At 33.1% G+C, this 17254-nt stretch overlaps 1 protein-coding gene across 8 annotated transcripts in view; it reads right to left on the bottom strand.

The window, feature by feature from the left end:
• The window catches only part of bma (black match), a 41287-nt gene extending 26366 nt beyond the window's left edge, over positions 1–14921 (bottom strand). For 5 of the 8 annotated variants that reach the window (XR_001574622.2, XM_015978076.2, XM_015978077.2 and 2 more), the window contains exons 1-2: positions 14699–14921; positions 5241–5521 (exon numbers count right to left, since the gene is read on the bottom strand). Coding sequence is in view for 7 of the 8 variants with exons in the window: in XM_015978076.2 (XP_015833562.1) it covers positions 5241–5420 (180 nt within the window). In the remaining variant the exon portion in view is untranslated. The remainder of the gene's footprint in view (positions 1–5240; positions 5522–14698) is intronic. The other 3 variants (XM_015978079.2, XM_015978081.2, XM_008194282.3) reach the window with 1 other exon arrangement.
• Positions 14922–17254: the final 2333 nt, after the last annotated feature.

Genomic DNA, 17254 nt, shown 5'->3' with positions numbered 1-17254 from the left:
ATCTGGCAATTTAGCCGAAGGAAATGTAGAGGTAAACCCTGGCTTAAGCAAATAAATCAAAAATTTCTCTCGGTTTTAATTCTTAACAAAGCTGCAAGGTTAATTAAATTGTAAATTTAAACATCATTACGTATCGTCTGGGTTGAGATGAGTGAAAAAAAGACGTGGAGGAACTCTGCTTCTCGCCATAAATTTGCATAATAAATCCGATTTCGCGACATGGTAAATATTGATTTGGCGAAATTAGTGTTTGGAACTGGGTTAAGGAGATTATCATTAGTAATGGTTTTATGAAGTTATTTCGTCTGGAAGCATTAGTGGCCAAGTTAGGCAACATTGTACGTTTAAACCTAAACAAAAATACACTACAATTAGGATTTGTAATCCTGTAATCACAGCATATTGAAACATAAATTATCAAAATCACTCTCTGGGATTTGGGCATTTATTATGTATTATCTTTATAGCTACATCACAGTACTATTTGGATTAGACGAGCCGTCCCATGTGGCTAAAGGGGTAGTTTACCAAATTAGGACGACAAAATTATATCCAAATTTTATTAAACAAATTGCAAGAAATTCAATGATAGGTATTAGCGCGCAGGGTTTAGGGTTTCAATTAAAATTTAAATAAAGTCAATAATAAAATTATATTGCTCACTCTCGAGAAATAATCAGATAACGTAAAACTGAATTTGTAATGACTTTGGATGAATAATTTATTGCCGAGGGTTTGAAATTCTTGTTTTGTCAAATGGGTTTTTTCTAAAAACTGGGTAAAATATTGCTTGGTGATTCAGCAGTTCGCAGCGAGTTTCTTAATTTTCTAATTGCGCTAGGTACGTTTTAATTAACTCAAGTTGTCGAGTTCAAATGTGTTCATTTGAAATAAAATTCAACTGTAATTAACCTTGGTGTTTAATTACCGATATTCGGGCATAATTACTGTTTATTGTAATTAAATATCTCTCTCGGAAACACAACAATCGTTGGTATTTAGAGAACAATTCGTTTTTTTAATTGTAATGTTAAGTACAGGTAAACTGGTTTTAATTCAACATTTACAAACACAAACTTGGCGAACATCCGGAAGTGTTCAATTAAGCAATTCGCTGGATTGGTAAAGTCGCTTCAAAGTTTCGTAAATCCAACATTAAGCGTTGTTGATTCAATAAAACAATATTTTTAGGAATAAGTGAAATGAAATTAAAAAAGTAAACATGATTTAGTAGCTAAATGTTAGAGATCTGCGTTGACAAATGTGGTTAAGCTGAGCTTAATTTGCAAGATAAAAGCCGACAATAAAAATTTAATCGTTGGTTTAGCACACCGGCGCTCATTACAGGTCTAATACAAAACTAATTAATTTTCAGTCGTAAAAGCTATTTGCGGTCATTTGGTGTTGCTGTGGCCCGGCGCATCCACCAAAATTGTGACCTTCTTTATGTTCAAAGTAAAATTGTGTTGATTTTAAAATTTAATCAATCTCGTCGTCCATCAGTGACAGGATTTATGAAATATTTAGTAACAACACCTGTAATCTGGGCTGAGGTTTCAAGTGCTAGCCACCGAGTCTGAATATATCAAGCGAAACTTAATCCGAGTTCTGAAACTTTTCTCTTAATTTGTTCCATTTAAAAGTTTAAAAATCTAACGAGAACGTCGGTTTCTGCAACAGATAGTGTCACTTCCAGTTTGTTATTCAATAGCAAAACGTTGCAATGGAGGTTGGAAAGTTCGTCGACTTCAAACTCTGAATTTATTTTACAGACAAAGGCAAATATTAATGTTTGACTTGGACAAGAATGGATCAATGCGTGCATTCTCTTCGCGGAAGCACAGTATTACGATAAAACGTGACGATATCTTACATCTCATAACGATGGAATACAATAGAAGGAAAGTTTATTTCTTAGAAGTGAATAATGAACACAATTCCAAGTAAATTTATGCAACTGTGCCAATTAACAATTTTTAATTAATACTGATAATGACTGAAACCGTAAACTGGAATAATTTCTATAGGCAATGATAAATAGTAAAAATGTACATTTTGTGTCATTGTAAACAGGAAATAAGCCAGCGGATTTAATTTGATTCGGTCTAAAAATGTACATCCAGATAATGGCAGTGTTAACCATTTTTACATTTAGAGCATCACGAGTGGCTCATAAATTTATCGAATTATTTAGCGTGACATTTCAGTTTTGTTTTAGAAAAATAAATTGGGTTTGAATGTGTTTCGCTAAAAGCGACCTAAATAATTTTATAAAATAACACAAGTTGCATTTTTTCCGTTCAATATTATTCAATTAGTTGCTTCTTAATCTGAGTCGACAATAGCGACCTGAAGGAAATCTGGGCCTGAATACGTGATTCAGTAACAAAGCTCGGCGATATAATTGATTTGTAAGCGAAATTCGGAATTTACTCTCGGTATACATGCCCGTCTTGACAACGGAATGCTCTAGATTAGCAGCTCCTAGTTGGGTCTTGTCGGAAATCCCGACCTGCGAGAGTCGTTAACGGAAGTGGGAGGATATGTCAATTTCAGGTCAAGATCAATTTACTCCAAACATGATATTTACATGATGACAGCATAGACCGAACATTAATCTATATCGCTATCGGTTGTGAAACACCAGGGGCTATATTTTTATTCCGTAAAGACTTTAGAGAGAGGAATTCGGCTCTTTCTATGTAAAGTTATGTTTACAAGTTCAGCTCACGCTTTTTAGGCCTTTCAAAGCGTCCCACCAGCTAGCAAAATATCCAGTAAGAAGATTGGTCGCATTGTTGTTTTTGCACAAATTTAAATCTTTCTTTCATTTCACTGAACCTGAAGTTGTAACCCGATTTTGTGAATTTTTATAGAAAAACATCCATCTTACAAAATGGAGATTAAATGTAATTTTAGGCTCTAGTAGACTAGATTGAGAGTGTTATTCCAGAGCGAGATTACTTCAAAGAAATTCCGTTTGGAAGTAATTTAATTCATAATCTTAGAAAGGTAGTTCTCTAGGATTTCAATTTAGATTGAGTTTGTGATTTATGAAATTGTAATTTCGGAATCCCAACATCAACAATATGTGAAAAAAATAGGACGCGCTCGAGGTAAGAAACTCTTTTTTTGTGGTATAACTCCGGCTTGAGTTTGCCAGTATATAATGGATCACACCGATCACATTTCGTTGACACTGAAATTACCTATCTGGAGATGTTTCGTGGGGTTATTAAATTGTCACATGTGTTTCTATCGAGAAATCTTGTTTGGACAAATTAATTTTATTTCCCGTTTTGTTTGCTTGCATGTGAAGCCTTAATATAGACAGACAACCTTTTCGAGGACAAAGCAACACTGGTGTCTTTATGATTTATTACCAACCTAGAAATAACATAATAAAGAACAAAACTAATTCTTTTTGTAACAAAGAATCAAGACAACTTACAAATCCTTACTATCATTAAGCAAAATAATTTGTTTTAGCTAGAATACAGATCACTTTGCTAAACTAAACTCAAACAAAACGCCTGCGTTGCAACCTAGATTTGTAGTTTATAGGAAGAAAACATTTCGTCAAGCTTGTAATTGAATTAAAAGGCAAGCAACAAACCATTATACATTTATAATTGTATTACCTACTTGTAACTAATGGAAAATATCGGATCTTGTGGACTATTTATAGGTATTTGCTTTTAGTAAAAACACACAAAGCTTACGTTATTGCTCGAAATAAACAAAGCCCAAATTAAAAACAAATAAAAAGACCAAGAGCTGCTGCGACGAAAAAATGTTTCAGCATTGTTTCTCGCAAGAGAAAATCTAAAAGTACATTATATTAGAAACTAATAGAATAAAATACACGCGCGGAATTAATAGCTATTTAATAATAGTTATTTATTTTATTTCTTGCTAGGCTATGGTGGTCAAATATTGATTTAGTTATGGTAACCAGAAAGATGGTCATAACTGCTTTAATTCCCTCCAACCAGTTTTTTCAATCATTCCTTATTGTGCATTGTTTCAGACTTTACCCAACCTAAACTAAACGTGATTTCTTTGTTTTTCTTTGCAATTTGTCCGAGATTTTACTTTTTGAACTCATTTTTATAAAACATCACATTTTATTAAAAAAAAAGTTGTCAATAGTATTGTAAGAAATGTCAAAAAAAAAAATTTTTGTTGAAATTTAATTTATTTTATTATCTTAGAAATAAAATTATTTATCTATCACCTGAATTATTGGGTGTTAGTAACTTTGGGCAATGTATGTCTTCGGGTCTAGTGGCCCTCTGGGCGGTAAACCTAGTAACCCACGGTCATTATTATACCTTTATAAATTCTTTGCTATCTAAATAAAAGAACTATAACGAGTTTGAGTGTAAATCGGTTGCTTTGTTTAACGACTGGATTTTTAAACCACGAGTGATAACGAGTGGTTTATCATCCACGAGGTAAAATAAAAGAACCGATTTATACGAAAACAAAATTTTAGTCTTCGAATTAGACTCAACAAGGCTTAAAATTGCTTTAAATGTGTTAAAAATAATCTGACACTTTAAATTAAGAAATGCCAAACAGTTGTCAAAACTTTACATAGGGGAAAAACCGTAAATTTTGACAGTGTCAAAGAATAAACTAATTTGTTAATGAAGGCGAATAAATCGATAGTGTTTAAAGTACAAATGAACGACTGCATATGAGTGCCTTAATAGTTGAGATTATTAATCGCCAATGAACAAACGATTTGATTGGCTGCAAACTCTTATTCTGATGACAAAATTAATCTCAATATTCTTTTTCTCTGCACTATATTTAACTCCAATTTCAACTTCAACAGGTGTTGTTAAACTTACTGTGAACTAAATGCATGAAAAACACTAGGAATTCGGTAATAATCAGTTGTGGGTGATCCAAAAGTGATAGTGTATTGTGTGAAACGTATTTTTTGATTACTTTTTACATTGTGATTTTTATTCCTCAAAATATTTTTTTAAACATTTTTTTTTTCTCATTTGGTGTAATTTTGCCAGTAAGCTCTTATTTAGTAATTAGGAAACACAATTAAACCCTTCCTCAACCCCCCAGTTACGCCACTGGCGCTATTGTTTTGAAAGTAAACCCAATTAGAGAAATAACAGTTGCACATGAAACGTAGCTTAATTAAGTTAATTATCTTTAATTAAATTGCAGAAGCATTAGTTATTGACATTAGATTCAAGCGTCTTTTCTCTCACCTTTCCGTCGCTTTTCCTATAGGCATCGTGAATTCGCCACACCAGCTCCGGTCCTGCACTTGCTGTTTGTTTTCCGATTTCGAAAAATTGTCCAATCGGATTTGTTTCGAGGGGGCTTTGTGCGGCGCCCCCGCTCTTAAATTTTGAAAACATCGTCGTGGTAGGCATTGACAGCTTCATAGGTACGGCTACATAAACTTTACACGAGATCTGTACAAAATTCAACGTTTAGCGCGACGAACTTGGACGATAAATAAAAGTTGGTGCATTTTCGCCTCCCCCTGAAACAAAGATTTGTAAGTTAGTCAATGATAATATATCTGGAAATTTAAGTGCGATTTATGAGGCAAGTTTTCAAACAAATACGATGTTTACGAGTATTGATCCAGATCTAGGTTTGTGTTGGTTACAGCGAAATTTAGAGTTGAGTAAACGCTTGTGTCTTTAATGCGCCACCTAAGTGGTATTTATAAAGACATTCACTCGTAATTCTCGAGCATTTGAAATGTAAATTGCACCGAAGCGATACAGCGAAATTATTCAACAATAGAATTTTTGAATCGTTTAACGGTTAGTTAACTAAATTATCTGCATGTTATGACAAACAGGCTCTTGATGTTCGACTAAGTTATTTATGCATCAAGTTAATAACCAACGTTTCAGAACCGTTAATATGCTTGAGTTCGGTTGCACTCTATTGATTACTCAAAGTCGCACAAATTTTTATGTTTCCTCGACTGTGACTCGAAATTTGATCGGCAGAGCATAACGCGTTTAATTTCAATGCAAACACAAAAACATTTTCTGTAAGACAAAAATGTTTAGCCTGTTGAATGAAACATCAATACTTTCCCTCCAACATGTTAGAACTCGCGAAACTCGGAGAGAAATAAAAGTACTCTAGGGTTGTTCTAATTGCCTTCCAAGTAGACATTAAATCGTCTGATGGTCTACACCAGACGACTTTAGCTCGGATATAAATCTTAATTTAAGCACAGACAAAAAGGAAAAAAACTTAATTAAACGTAATGCATTTTATAACTAGTTTTAGCTTATCGAAAAAGTTGCGGCTTTCTGAATTTTACGAACGCTGGGAGTAATTAACACGAAATAAATGGCTCTAAAGGCGTTACAACATTGCATAATTCAATAAGTTTTATTTTAAGGTCTGTAAATACTAGTTTCAACTGGCTGTTACACAAGTAATGAAATTTTTAAGGGAAATGTAAACGCTACATTAAAGTTGCATTTAAACTCTAACCAATTTAAAGACGAAACTTGAACTTTGCTAAGTATGTAAAACTGCACCAAACACAAACAGAAACATAAACCATTCTTTAAAGGGTTTAATTTAAATTAAATGAATATAGTAAAAAGCTGAATAATTTTTGTTTAAATTGGTTTTATCTCCTGAGAGAGACGTCCATCTTTTTGTGCCAGCTGGACTTGTGTGAAACGACCGCATCATCCAGGCCCGCAAAACTTTTTGATAAAAAATGCGAACAGAAGCTTCACCCAAACAAAGACTTTATTAAGTGCAAAATAAAGCAAGTTTAAAATTTAATTAGGCGTCTATATCTCGGATGCCATAAAGATGATAGCTTTAATTTAAGCAAAGATATCTCACCTAATCAGATGCGAATGTTTCCGAGTAATTTACGTGCTTTCAGTTTAATCCAGACATTTGTTTTCTCTATGACTTGTTCATCTATCACCTCATGCCGACTTTTGCAATCCCGGCTCTCCGCGCTCTATTATTATGCATTAAATTGCTAAAATTTGATCGTATTCATACGTTTCGCATCTGGATGAGTGACAGCAGTTGGCGTAATTTCATTGTTGCTTTGAAACGATTTTCATATTTTTGTTCAATATTTCATGAAGCATGAAGATTGTGTCTTCTTTTTTTTCAAATTGCAATGATTTTGTGATTGATGAAGAAAGTTCGTGTTTGGCGACTTTGCACTATCGATAACGGGGAGAAGATTAATGAAATGGCACCGAAGAATAACTTTTGATTTGAGACGTTTAGTGGTGTTTAGGAAAGTGAGATGTTCAGTTGCATGCCCTTTAGGAAATCTCTGCACAGTCAGCGCTTTTCGAACTCAACTGCTGCAGTTATTGTGGCGAGAGAGCCAGCCAGACAAAAGATGCATTAACTTGGGGATTGTTTAATTAATGTTGTTACAGCTAAGCCGGGATACAATGCCCATGTAACGTTTTGGTAACTGGACAAAAAGACGACTGGAGCCGAATTCAACAACATGTGCGAACAGACACTGGCTTTAGTATTAAACTTTGCGCAGTTTTTTGGCCAAAGTGGCTGTTAACTAGTTGTGATTATTTACAAAACATGAACAATAACAAAACTGCAATGCTGGAAGAGATTAAATTATCCTTTAAAGAAGGAAAAAAACAGATGTGATTGTTTTTGCACAACTTGCGATCACTGAATACGGTTCTGGAATAATGGAACGTCTCAAATATTGACTTAATACGAGTAGTTAAGTTAGTTCCGACCCTGTATATTCCAGTAATTAAGTTCCCTAAGGAGGGAACTTTTTTCATTTCAATTTGCAAGTCTTCAAAATTCATAAACGTTCTTTCAAACTTTTCAGACTTGAACTGTCTTTTTTGTAATCTATAAGAATAAAGCGGTGAGCGACCTTATCTCATTAGTTTAATAGAAGAATAAATTTCTGCAATAAAAAATGTGTTAGAATTTTAAACCTCCATTAATAACCAAAAATGCCCCACATTTTTCCTTTTATTACAAAAGCGAGGAAGAATCCGAGCAATGCAACCGCCTCTTCGGGCCCGATTATAAGATAAACATTGTATCTTTAACGAAGCTTCCTTCAGTAATGAGCAAATACCGTCAAGGCTGACGAAATAATTAACCTGATTTTATCCACCCTAAATAATTAATTGGCGTACATCTTTCCGATATTTTTGTCTTATAGGTACAAAGAAAGCAGCGAATTTAAATTTAGATAAGTTTCCGTATTGCCAGGGCGTACAGCCGTAATTCGTTTTGTGGCAAGAACACAGCAAAGGAAGCTTTCATATGACTCACTCTGAAAGCACTTTTTCCCGAATTAAACGGAAAGTAATGCAACAGACAACGGACCCAAACAACTTGTAAATTTGTGTCGCTGCAAAGGGATGAACTTAATGATTTGGAAAACGATGTTTATTTAGGTCGAAGGGTTGCGAAACGGATCCATTCGGAAACAAATTAAAAACTGACTCGAGCTTTCCGATGAGAAAAACTACGATTTATTGTGACTTAATTAGATAAGTTTAAGAGGTTTTCCGCAAGAGGTTCTATTTTCCGGAACGCAGGCAGAATAATAGTGTGTCATAAAACATTATCCTTTATTACATGATTTCCACGACAAGTACTTTTGTCTTTTGAGATGACAGCGTCAGGGCACGTATGCGACAAGGCAACAGTCGTAAAACGAAAATTAGACAATAAATTTTTTCAAAGAGAAATAATTTTTATTTTGTTTTATTGCTTGAACTAGAGGAATTTTAATATTGTCTCTGATATGTAAACTTAATTTTCTTTCCATCTAGACGAGAATTTGCTGAATTATTATTTCACTGAAAAACTCCAAGAAGAACGTTAAAACAACATGAACTTTATCTCACACAAAAATTGATATCTGTAGCCGCCAGTGAAACCGTTTCCTCAAAAACACCAATTTTGTTAGATTGAATTGGTGCTCATAATCTTGCAACAATTTCAATTCTAAATAAATCATCACGTGAAATATTTGAGCGTCCAGCAGTTTGCGTTCCCTTTATCCTTGAAGGAAGGCCGAAGCGTAGACGAGTCGGTCAGGTTATTTTTAGTCGCAAAGCAGGGTGTATAGAGGTGGTGTAAAATACGCATTAAGCGATGATAGTAACAAGGATTTAAGCCTGATGGAATACCGCAACTGTGGGATCAATCTGGGCATGAATTAAACATGCCGACGCGAATTTACGACAGTTATTAAAACAAATTTCGACCGAAATTGCAACTATTCGATTACAAGTCGAAAGCATTTCGGATCGAGTAGAACGCGCAGTCTTTTAAGTTGAAAAAATTTAATAAGTTACAATGAATGGGAGCTGGAAGCATCTCGGCTATTGCGGAGGAAAATCTCTCAATGCTAATCAATGGAATGACCTTTAGCTTGAGGAAATTGTTGCAGGCGCGGAAATCGCATTAACAAGACAAATTTTGGTATTTATGAAAGTCGCTATTGATCGTGAGAATGCGAGCTCATCTTTAAAATCAATCGAGCGATTTCCTCGATAAAAATTGTAATCTTTTGAGTATGGTTGCTTTTTATTTCCTTTCAATGACACTGATTAAAATATCTCACATCGAAAATTCTATAGAAAATTGATTCTCTCGTGTATGGCAAACTGATTGACGTTTATTAGAGGCAAAATTGATATCGATTTTAGGTTTCGTGTAATTTTTATCATTCAGCACAAAAATGTTTTGTGTACTTTATTTAGACACAATGTAATTTTATTTTAACGGCAAAAGTGGAATAAACTTTATAAGTATATCGACATGAGCGCATATTATTTTGCTTGTAGAAAGAGGCCCATGTAATTTTTTGTTATTTTATTTCAACTCACTACCTAAAAAATGGGCACTCACCTTTGAATCACCTTGTATATAAGGTTTATTGCGTCTGATTGTTTTACTAATTTTGTTTTGAAAAAGTTAAAACCTTGAAAAGCAAAAAATTTGTTTGGGTTTAGTTTTAAAAACAATATTTTATTATTGAATATTTGCAAAAATGTTTTACACGTTATGGATACTTTTTGAGCCAAAAGTTTAACGTAAGCAGTTTTAGAAATATTCTTTATGCATGAATTATTAAATTTGTGAACATTTTTATTTATATTAATTTTGGTGGATGCGCCGGGAACAATCTGAAAGTTACATATAAATATCTCAAATATTGTTTTATAATTTACTGTACTAGGGCTACTCAAATAAATACAAGTAGACAAATAAAACAATCAGAGAATTACGTAACTGTTTATGTAAAAATGAACAGTTGGTACTTCTCGTACTCGAGTAGGAGTATAAATAAAATTTGTATATTGAATGCCCATTTTTTCAAAAAACATGCACGCGGAAGCAATTTGTGCAAAATTGATATCGATTTTGCGTTTCGTGTAATTTTTATCATTCAGCACAAAAATGTTTTGTGTACTTTATTTAGACACAATGTAATTTTATTTTAACGGCAAAAGTGGAATAAACTTTATAAGTATATCGACATGAGCGCATATTTTTTGCAGCACTGCATCGCTGGGGAGTTGTAAAATAAACTTGCAAGATAAAAGCGGAAAGTTTTAACATCTGTTGCGACTTTTATTCATTGAAGCATTATTTGGATAATGGACAAAGCAACTCGTGTTGATTTTTGCGCATTTTGTGATATTTTAATTAAACAAAATAAAGCTTTAGTAAATATGTATCAGTCCATTCAACATTTTACAGGGTATTATTGCAGGAAGATTGAAGTGCACTAGTCTTCTTACGCTAGAACAATTTATCTTTCTGAATAATGGTAGAAAATGCTGTTCTAAGTTTCGTTTTAGAAACTCAAGACGTGGTATTTATTAAACTGACAGACCCAGACACAAAAGCTCTTGTTAAATAAAAAGGGAAATATTTTTATGGTTTCCTAAATTTTTGTAAAGAAATTAAGCTGTGGTGTTCCCAATTTCGTTATCCTCTCTGGAACAAGGACTCTCACGGGCTTATTCAGCAACTACAAACTGTTATTGTATGTAAATTATCTTGTAGAATCAATTGAAAACAGTCACAAGGTTCCGAGTCTGTACATTCATTAAAACAAAACATTTCAGAGTCTGAAACAAACTTATCGGAAAAGCTATTGTATTGGCTCTAATCTGAACAAAAGTTTTATTTTATTAACAAAAAAATTGCTAACTAGTAATGGGTTTACAGCATTTCTAGAACCATCCAATTAGTGTGTAAGTGAGGACAGTTTGAGGTCGGATTAGATTTTAATTAAGCTTCGAGTTGATTTTCATATATCGATCTGGCGGCAGCCGATAAATGCTAATTTTTACACAGAAAAACAATTAGTTAATTCATTCTTCCCCGTTTAATATCGTGCTTAATAGGATTTTGTGACTGAACAAAGTAATAAATCTTTTTAATTGTTTGGTCAGGAGTTTATCCATTGTCTTGTATGATTTATGTCGTCTTAATGGACTAACTTCATAAGTCGGTGCTTTGTACGCATCGTCCTGTATGTAGCACATTTATGGGATTATTCGTCGTATCAGCTTTTATCACTCGAAGCTCCCAATAAAAAGCACACGCATAAATGGACTCTACGAAAATTGTATCGACAGTGACAAATTTAAAGCTTAAAGCGAAAGCTCGGTAAGCACAAAGAGAATCAGCGTATAAAATACACCTCGAGGATTTTTTCCCTTCGAACGTGCGACTTTTACATAATTTTCGATGTAGAAAAATTCGATTTGAAAAGTCTCGAATTCTTGGTAATTTGCCGCAAAATAACGCATCTCGGGTCAATGGAACAATTTTTTATCAGATATAATAAATATTTCACGCAAAGTTATGAGAATATTACCGAGCTGTCTCCGCCAGAGGTGACGATGGTCATAAATCAAACCAGCAGATCGAAAACTCCATTTTTACGTCTAGGGGAAATTTCATCACGATATTAAAATTGGTTAGTGAAATAGACTCGACACTAAATCGTTTTATTACGCTTTTTTCATAAAATATTTATTTTTGTTCGCGGGAGCACTTTGACTAAATGTGTTCGTTAATAATTCTATTTCGTTATTTGATACAAACATACAGTGAAGGTTTAAAATAAAACTAGTGCTCGTTTGAAAAATTCCTTTCTAGTTAAAGCTTCTAAATGGACTGTAGAGAAACTGCATCGACACGAATAAATTTAAAGCTTTAAACGAAAGCACGGTTTGCATAAAGAAGAATCAACCCGGAGTGTACCACTGGGGATACTTGCTGAAACAATTCTGCGATATCTACAGAAATAAATGAGTGAAATTACAAAACACCATCGTTTTAATATCTCATATTTTTAATGTTTAAACACAGCGATGAAATTTTTCATGAAAGTTACGTAAACAAGGGCAGTAAATAACACTTGTGATAAATGTTTTCTTTATTTTTGTGACCAGAAAGATTTACGCTAAAAATTTCAGTGTGTTACCATTGCACTACTGATTAACCTTTTAAAATATGGATACATGAAGGCGTAGCAGAAACTCTGCTTTTTAAGTAAATTTGCTCAAGAAGTTGGTTTTAAGGAGCGGTTTTATATTAATTTGTGGAGTGACAGCGGCAGCTTGGAACAATTAAAAAGGTTAAATACTCGCTCTTATTAAAAAACTGCAGAATAAAACTCTGTAATATTTTTATTTCGACGAAAAGAAATTAAAAATTTAGTTGCTTGTAGAAAGTATGTAATTTTTTGTCATTTCATTTCAACTCACTACCTAAAATTGGGCACTGACCTTTGAATCACATTGTATATAGGTTTTATTAACTTCCTAAGGTTTATTGCGTCTGATTGTTTTACTAATTTTGTTTTGAAAAAGTTAAAACCTTGAAAAGCAAAAAATTTGTTTGGGTTTAGTTTTAAAAACAATATTTTATTATTGAATATTTGCATAAATGTTTTACACTTTATGGATACTTTTTGAGCCAAAAGATTAACATATGCAGCTTTAGAAATATTCTTTATGCATGAATTATTAAATTTGTGAACATTTTTATTTATATTAATTTTGGTGGATGCGCCGGGAACAATGTGAAAATTACATAGAAATATCTCAAATATTGTTTTATAATTTACTGTACTAGGGCTACTCAAATAAATACAAGTAGACAAACAAAACAATCAGAGAATTAAGTAGCTGTTTATGTAAAAATGAACTGTTGGTACTACTCGTACTCGAGTAGGAGTATAAATAAAATTCGTATATTGAAAGTCCATTTTTTCAAAAACATGAACGCGGAAGCAATTTGTGCATTTGTAAACAAAAATTCAAAAACATAAATTATTTAAGTAAAGGAAAGTTAAATTTTATAATTTATTTATAAGATTTCTCGTTTATTTATAAAATATCTTTGTATAGTTTCCACCAAAGTTAAAGACTTAATAATATTGTTGAATATTAAGGGGCTAGTAGTTTTATGTTTTTGACAACTCATAACTTTTAATCGAAACAGTCAGTTCATTTCATAGTTAGATAAACTGAAATTTGGTAAATTTTTAAATACAATAACAGGTTTTTGGCAAAAATGTTATTTTATCTTTATTGTTGCTTATTACTTACTATTGATTACAACTGATTTAAAAAGTTAGAAAGATTTAAGTAATGAATAAATCTTAATGTTTCAACATCCTTTTATACTGTATTTTAAACACAATAGAATGGAATTATCTTATCTAAATTAGAATATTGTGCGATCATTTGGTCACCTTTATACGCTATACATATAAATCGTATTCAATTTGTACAAAGAAAATATTTAAAGCTGTTTAATCCTGAAACAGGATGTGACCAACTAATGATTTATTGTCAATTCTTTATAAATCGGGAGAGCTATTTTAAGCATCGCATTTTTACATAAAATACTTAACAATAAAACAGTTTGCATTAATCTGTTGAATAAGATATTTTTTTGGTTCCTAAAAAAAGATATTCCATAACTTTTTACTGTAAACCACTGTCATACTAATATATTTTTAAAATCGCCTTTGTATCTATTGTGCAGCAGTTTTAACAAAATTTCTAGCGTTTTTAATCGTTTTATAAAAAAAAAATTTTTAGATTTTTTTGGCTTAAATTCAATATTTTTTAGTTTTTCTCTTCCTTTATATTGTTTCTATTAGTTTAAATGCAGTACGTTTATCTTATTTTATTTTCTGTAATTGGAGATTCACGTGTTGAAAAAAAAGTAAATGTTTAAATTAAAATGCTACATTTTTTGTAGAAGTGTTTCAATGCTTTTAAAGCCAGGTTAGATAACAAGTTGTGCTTTTATCAAATTTTTGTTTGATGAAAAATGCTTGCAATAAAATATGAAAAGTGGTAGTGCAATGGCTGACAGCTAATGGATGCCTAAAAGACATACATTAATCGTACTTATATTCATAAAGAGGTGTATTTTTATCAATATTCCTTTGCCAGAAGTGGTAGTGTAAACAGTCTTTTGTAGCCTTTTTCCTTTTCTAATTTCAATTTCATTCTTTTGTATTTTTCTTATTTCGAAAGCCCATTTATCAAAGCATTCAACAGGAGGCCCCCGCGTCGACTTATTCCCATCGCGTTAGCAATTCAAGAAAATCTCCCCGAGCAAATACCAATACATCAGGCTTGTTTCCAGTCGTCGCACTTACCGCAAAACTTCACTCAGTCGCACCAAATCCTTCCGTTGTAAATAAATTCGTCGTCAAAGTGTGTGCGAACTGGCCGGTGTGAACGCGCTAAATTATAGTAGGGTATATATCGGCGCGCACATGCACTAGGCTACCTGTTGCGAGCGTCTCGACGGTGAGCGTCGGTCGGCTAGATCGCGAACTGGATGAGCTGCGCCGTTATTCTGGGGCCCGGCCAGCCCTGGTCGCTTTACCTGCCAGCCAACGCGCCTGCTCCCCCTCGATGCCGACGTTTTCACCTGCCTGGGACGACTCTCCCCCGAATTCATCACCAGAACTAGGTTAGTGGAGGACTTGGGACAGGAATAAGCCGCCAGATGGGTCATGGCATGTGCAACAGCCAAATTTTAGAAAAATTGAGAGCGAGCCGATCGAGAGGTCTGATTAAGAGAAGTTTCAGCAGAGGTGGGAATGTGGGTCAGGGACATGGTGACCCAAAGTGCATTGCTAAAGCCACTTTTGAAGACGGCTTGAATTTGCTCAAAGGATCAAACGGGATCAAGGAGCAACTAACGGAAGGGTTAAAAGTAACCGGAATTTTTTAACCGCATTACTGAAAAATCTACCACAGTTTTCATATTTCTTTTGTTAACAACAAACTGAGAATGGTTGTCTTTTTTCTTTTCTTAGTTTTTTAGTATCTCTTATACTTGTGACTCTATTCGACCTCCTCTAGGCAACAATTTGTTAAATTTTTTAATTTCTTTATTTTTTGCTTTTATAGAATGCATGAAATATTACATATTTGCTTCAGGAGCAACACAAGATTTATTTTTATTTAAAACTAATTTTGGTGGATGCGCCGGGATACTCTGAAAATCGTAGGAATGGAATACCAGAGGAATAGAAAGTATAGAAGTAAGCATTTTTTGTTTTTGTTTGTAAATACAGTGGAGTCCGGTTATAACGAACTTCCGGATATAACAGACGAGATTTGGCTTTAGGCTGAACTATACTCGTAATAAGAACATCTGAAGCGGAGCTGTTTCAATAAGCACGTGAACGCAAAATTTAAAAACGAACTTTTATGAAAAGTAATTAACAAAACGGTTTATTCACAACTGGGTGTTGTTCCTAAGTTGAATAATTCTCTCACAAGTTGATTTGTACTCTTTTTAAATATTTGTAACTGAATTTAAACCAGTTAAAAAACTCGACTGATTTACTTTTATCGTAAAAATCGTAACTTTCTGAGGGCCTTAGCAACAATATATAGGGTCAGTCCTGTAAATACCTTTTAGATTAAGTTAGAACATTTTGAATGTAAATCAATTTATTTACGTTTGACTAAATAAAATTATAAAATTGGAGTAATGTCAGTATGACTGATATAGATTTGACAAAAATAAAAATACGATCACTATGTTTATGTAGTGTCGGTTGCTTCAAAAAATTTTTCAGGCTTATTATTACTCGTGGATCACCGTGTATAATTGCAATAATTCACCTACAACGCAAATACGTTCAATTTATAAGTCGGCGAATTAGCTCGAGAAAGCATTTTTTCCACTTTTTTCAATTTAATTCTCTAATTTTTCACCACATTTCATCAAAAGATACTGGGCGTATAAGTTGATTTTACAATTTTGAAATTGTTTTTACCTTGTTTGTGACTTTCAGCACGTTTTTGTCCGAAAATGGACATAATTTCTCCGAAAATTACCAAACATGTGTATTTTCTAGTCAAAAATAGTGGACGTGCGCAAATCCTAGTGTCTTCGCTGTTTCCATGATTTTTATTAACAATGTTTTTCGGGACTTTACTACTTACTTAACTAAAAATTCTTAGAGATACATTAAATATTTTCGTTTAAGTTCATCTTTTTTTCTCTCTAGACAAAAGGTATTTTTCCTTTATTACGATGTGCTCTTCCGTTTACAATTTGGCGCCTTTACGTACTTTTACCTTTTGCCGCATTATTTTCTTATTTCTGTCAGTTTTATGCTCCGCTTTACGTTTATACGTCTATGTGTTCTCTCAATCTCTCATTTTTGTTTACGTGTTGTTTTACTTACCTTTTCTACACTTTTTTTCATAGAAAAATTTTCACACCTGATCCGGGTTTGAACACCCGACCTCCCCCGTCGAAAGTGGCGCTTATACCACTGAGCCACCGGGTCCCAGGTACTGACCGTCTTTTGCAGATATTTTAACACAAACTTTTTAAATAAATCAACATTACAATCGATATAATTGCAATAATTTACCTAAAACGCAAATACTTTCAGTTCAAAAGTCGGCGAATTAGCTCGAGAAAACATTTTCTTCCACTTTTTTTCAATTTAATTCTCTAAGTATTTACCAGATTTCATCAAAAAATACCGGGCGTATAAGTTGATTCTACAATTTTAAAATTGTTTTTACCTTTTTTGTGACTTTCAGCACGTTTTTGACCGAAAATGGACATAATTTCTCCAAAAAATCACTAAATTTGTGTATTTTCTAGTCAAAAACGTTTTGAATGTAAATCAATTTATTTACGTTTGACTAAATAAAATTCCAAAACTGGAGTCATG

Source organism: Tribolium castaneum, chromosome 1, assembly GCF_031307605.1.
Source record: "Tribolium castaneum strain GA2 chromosome 1, icTriCast1.1, whole genome shotgun sequence".
In the NCBI taxonomy this organism is placed as follows: domain Eukaryota; kingdom Metazoa; phylum Arthropoda; class Insecta; order Coleoptera; family Tenebrionidae; genus Tribolium; species Tribolium castaneum.
Note: the sequence above shows the minus strand (reverse complement) of the source record. Positions and strands in the feature narration are given on the sequence as shown.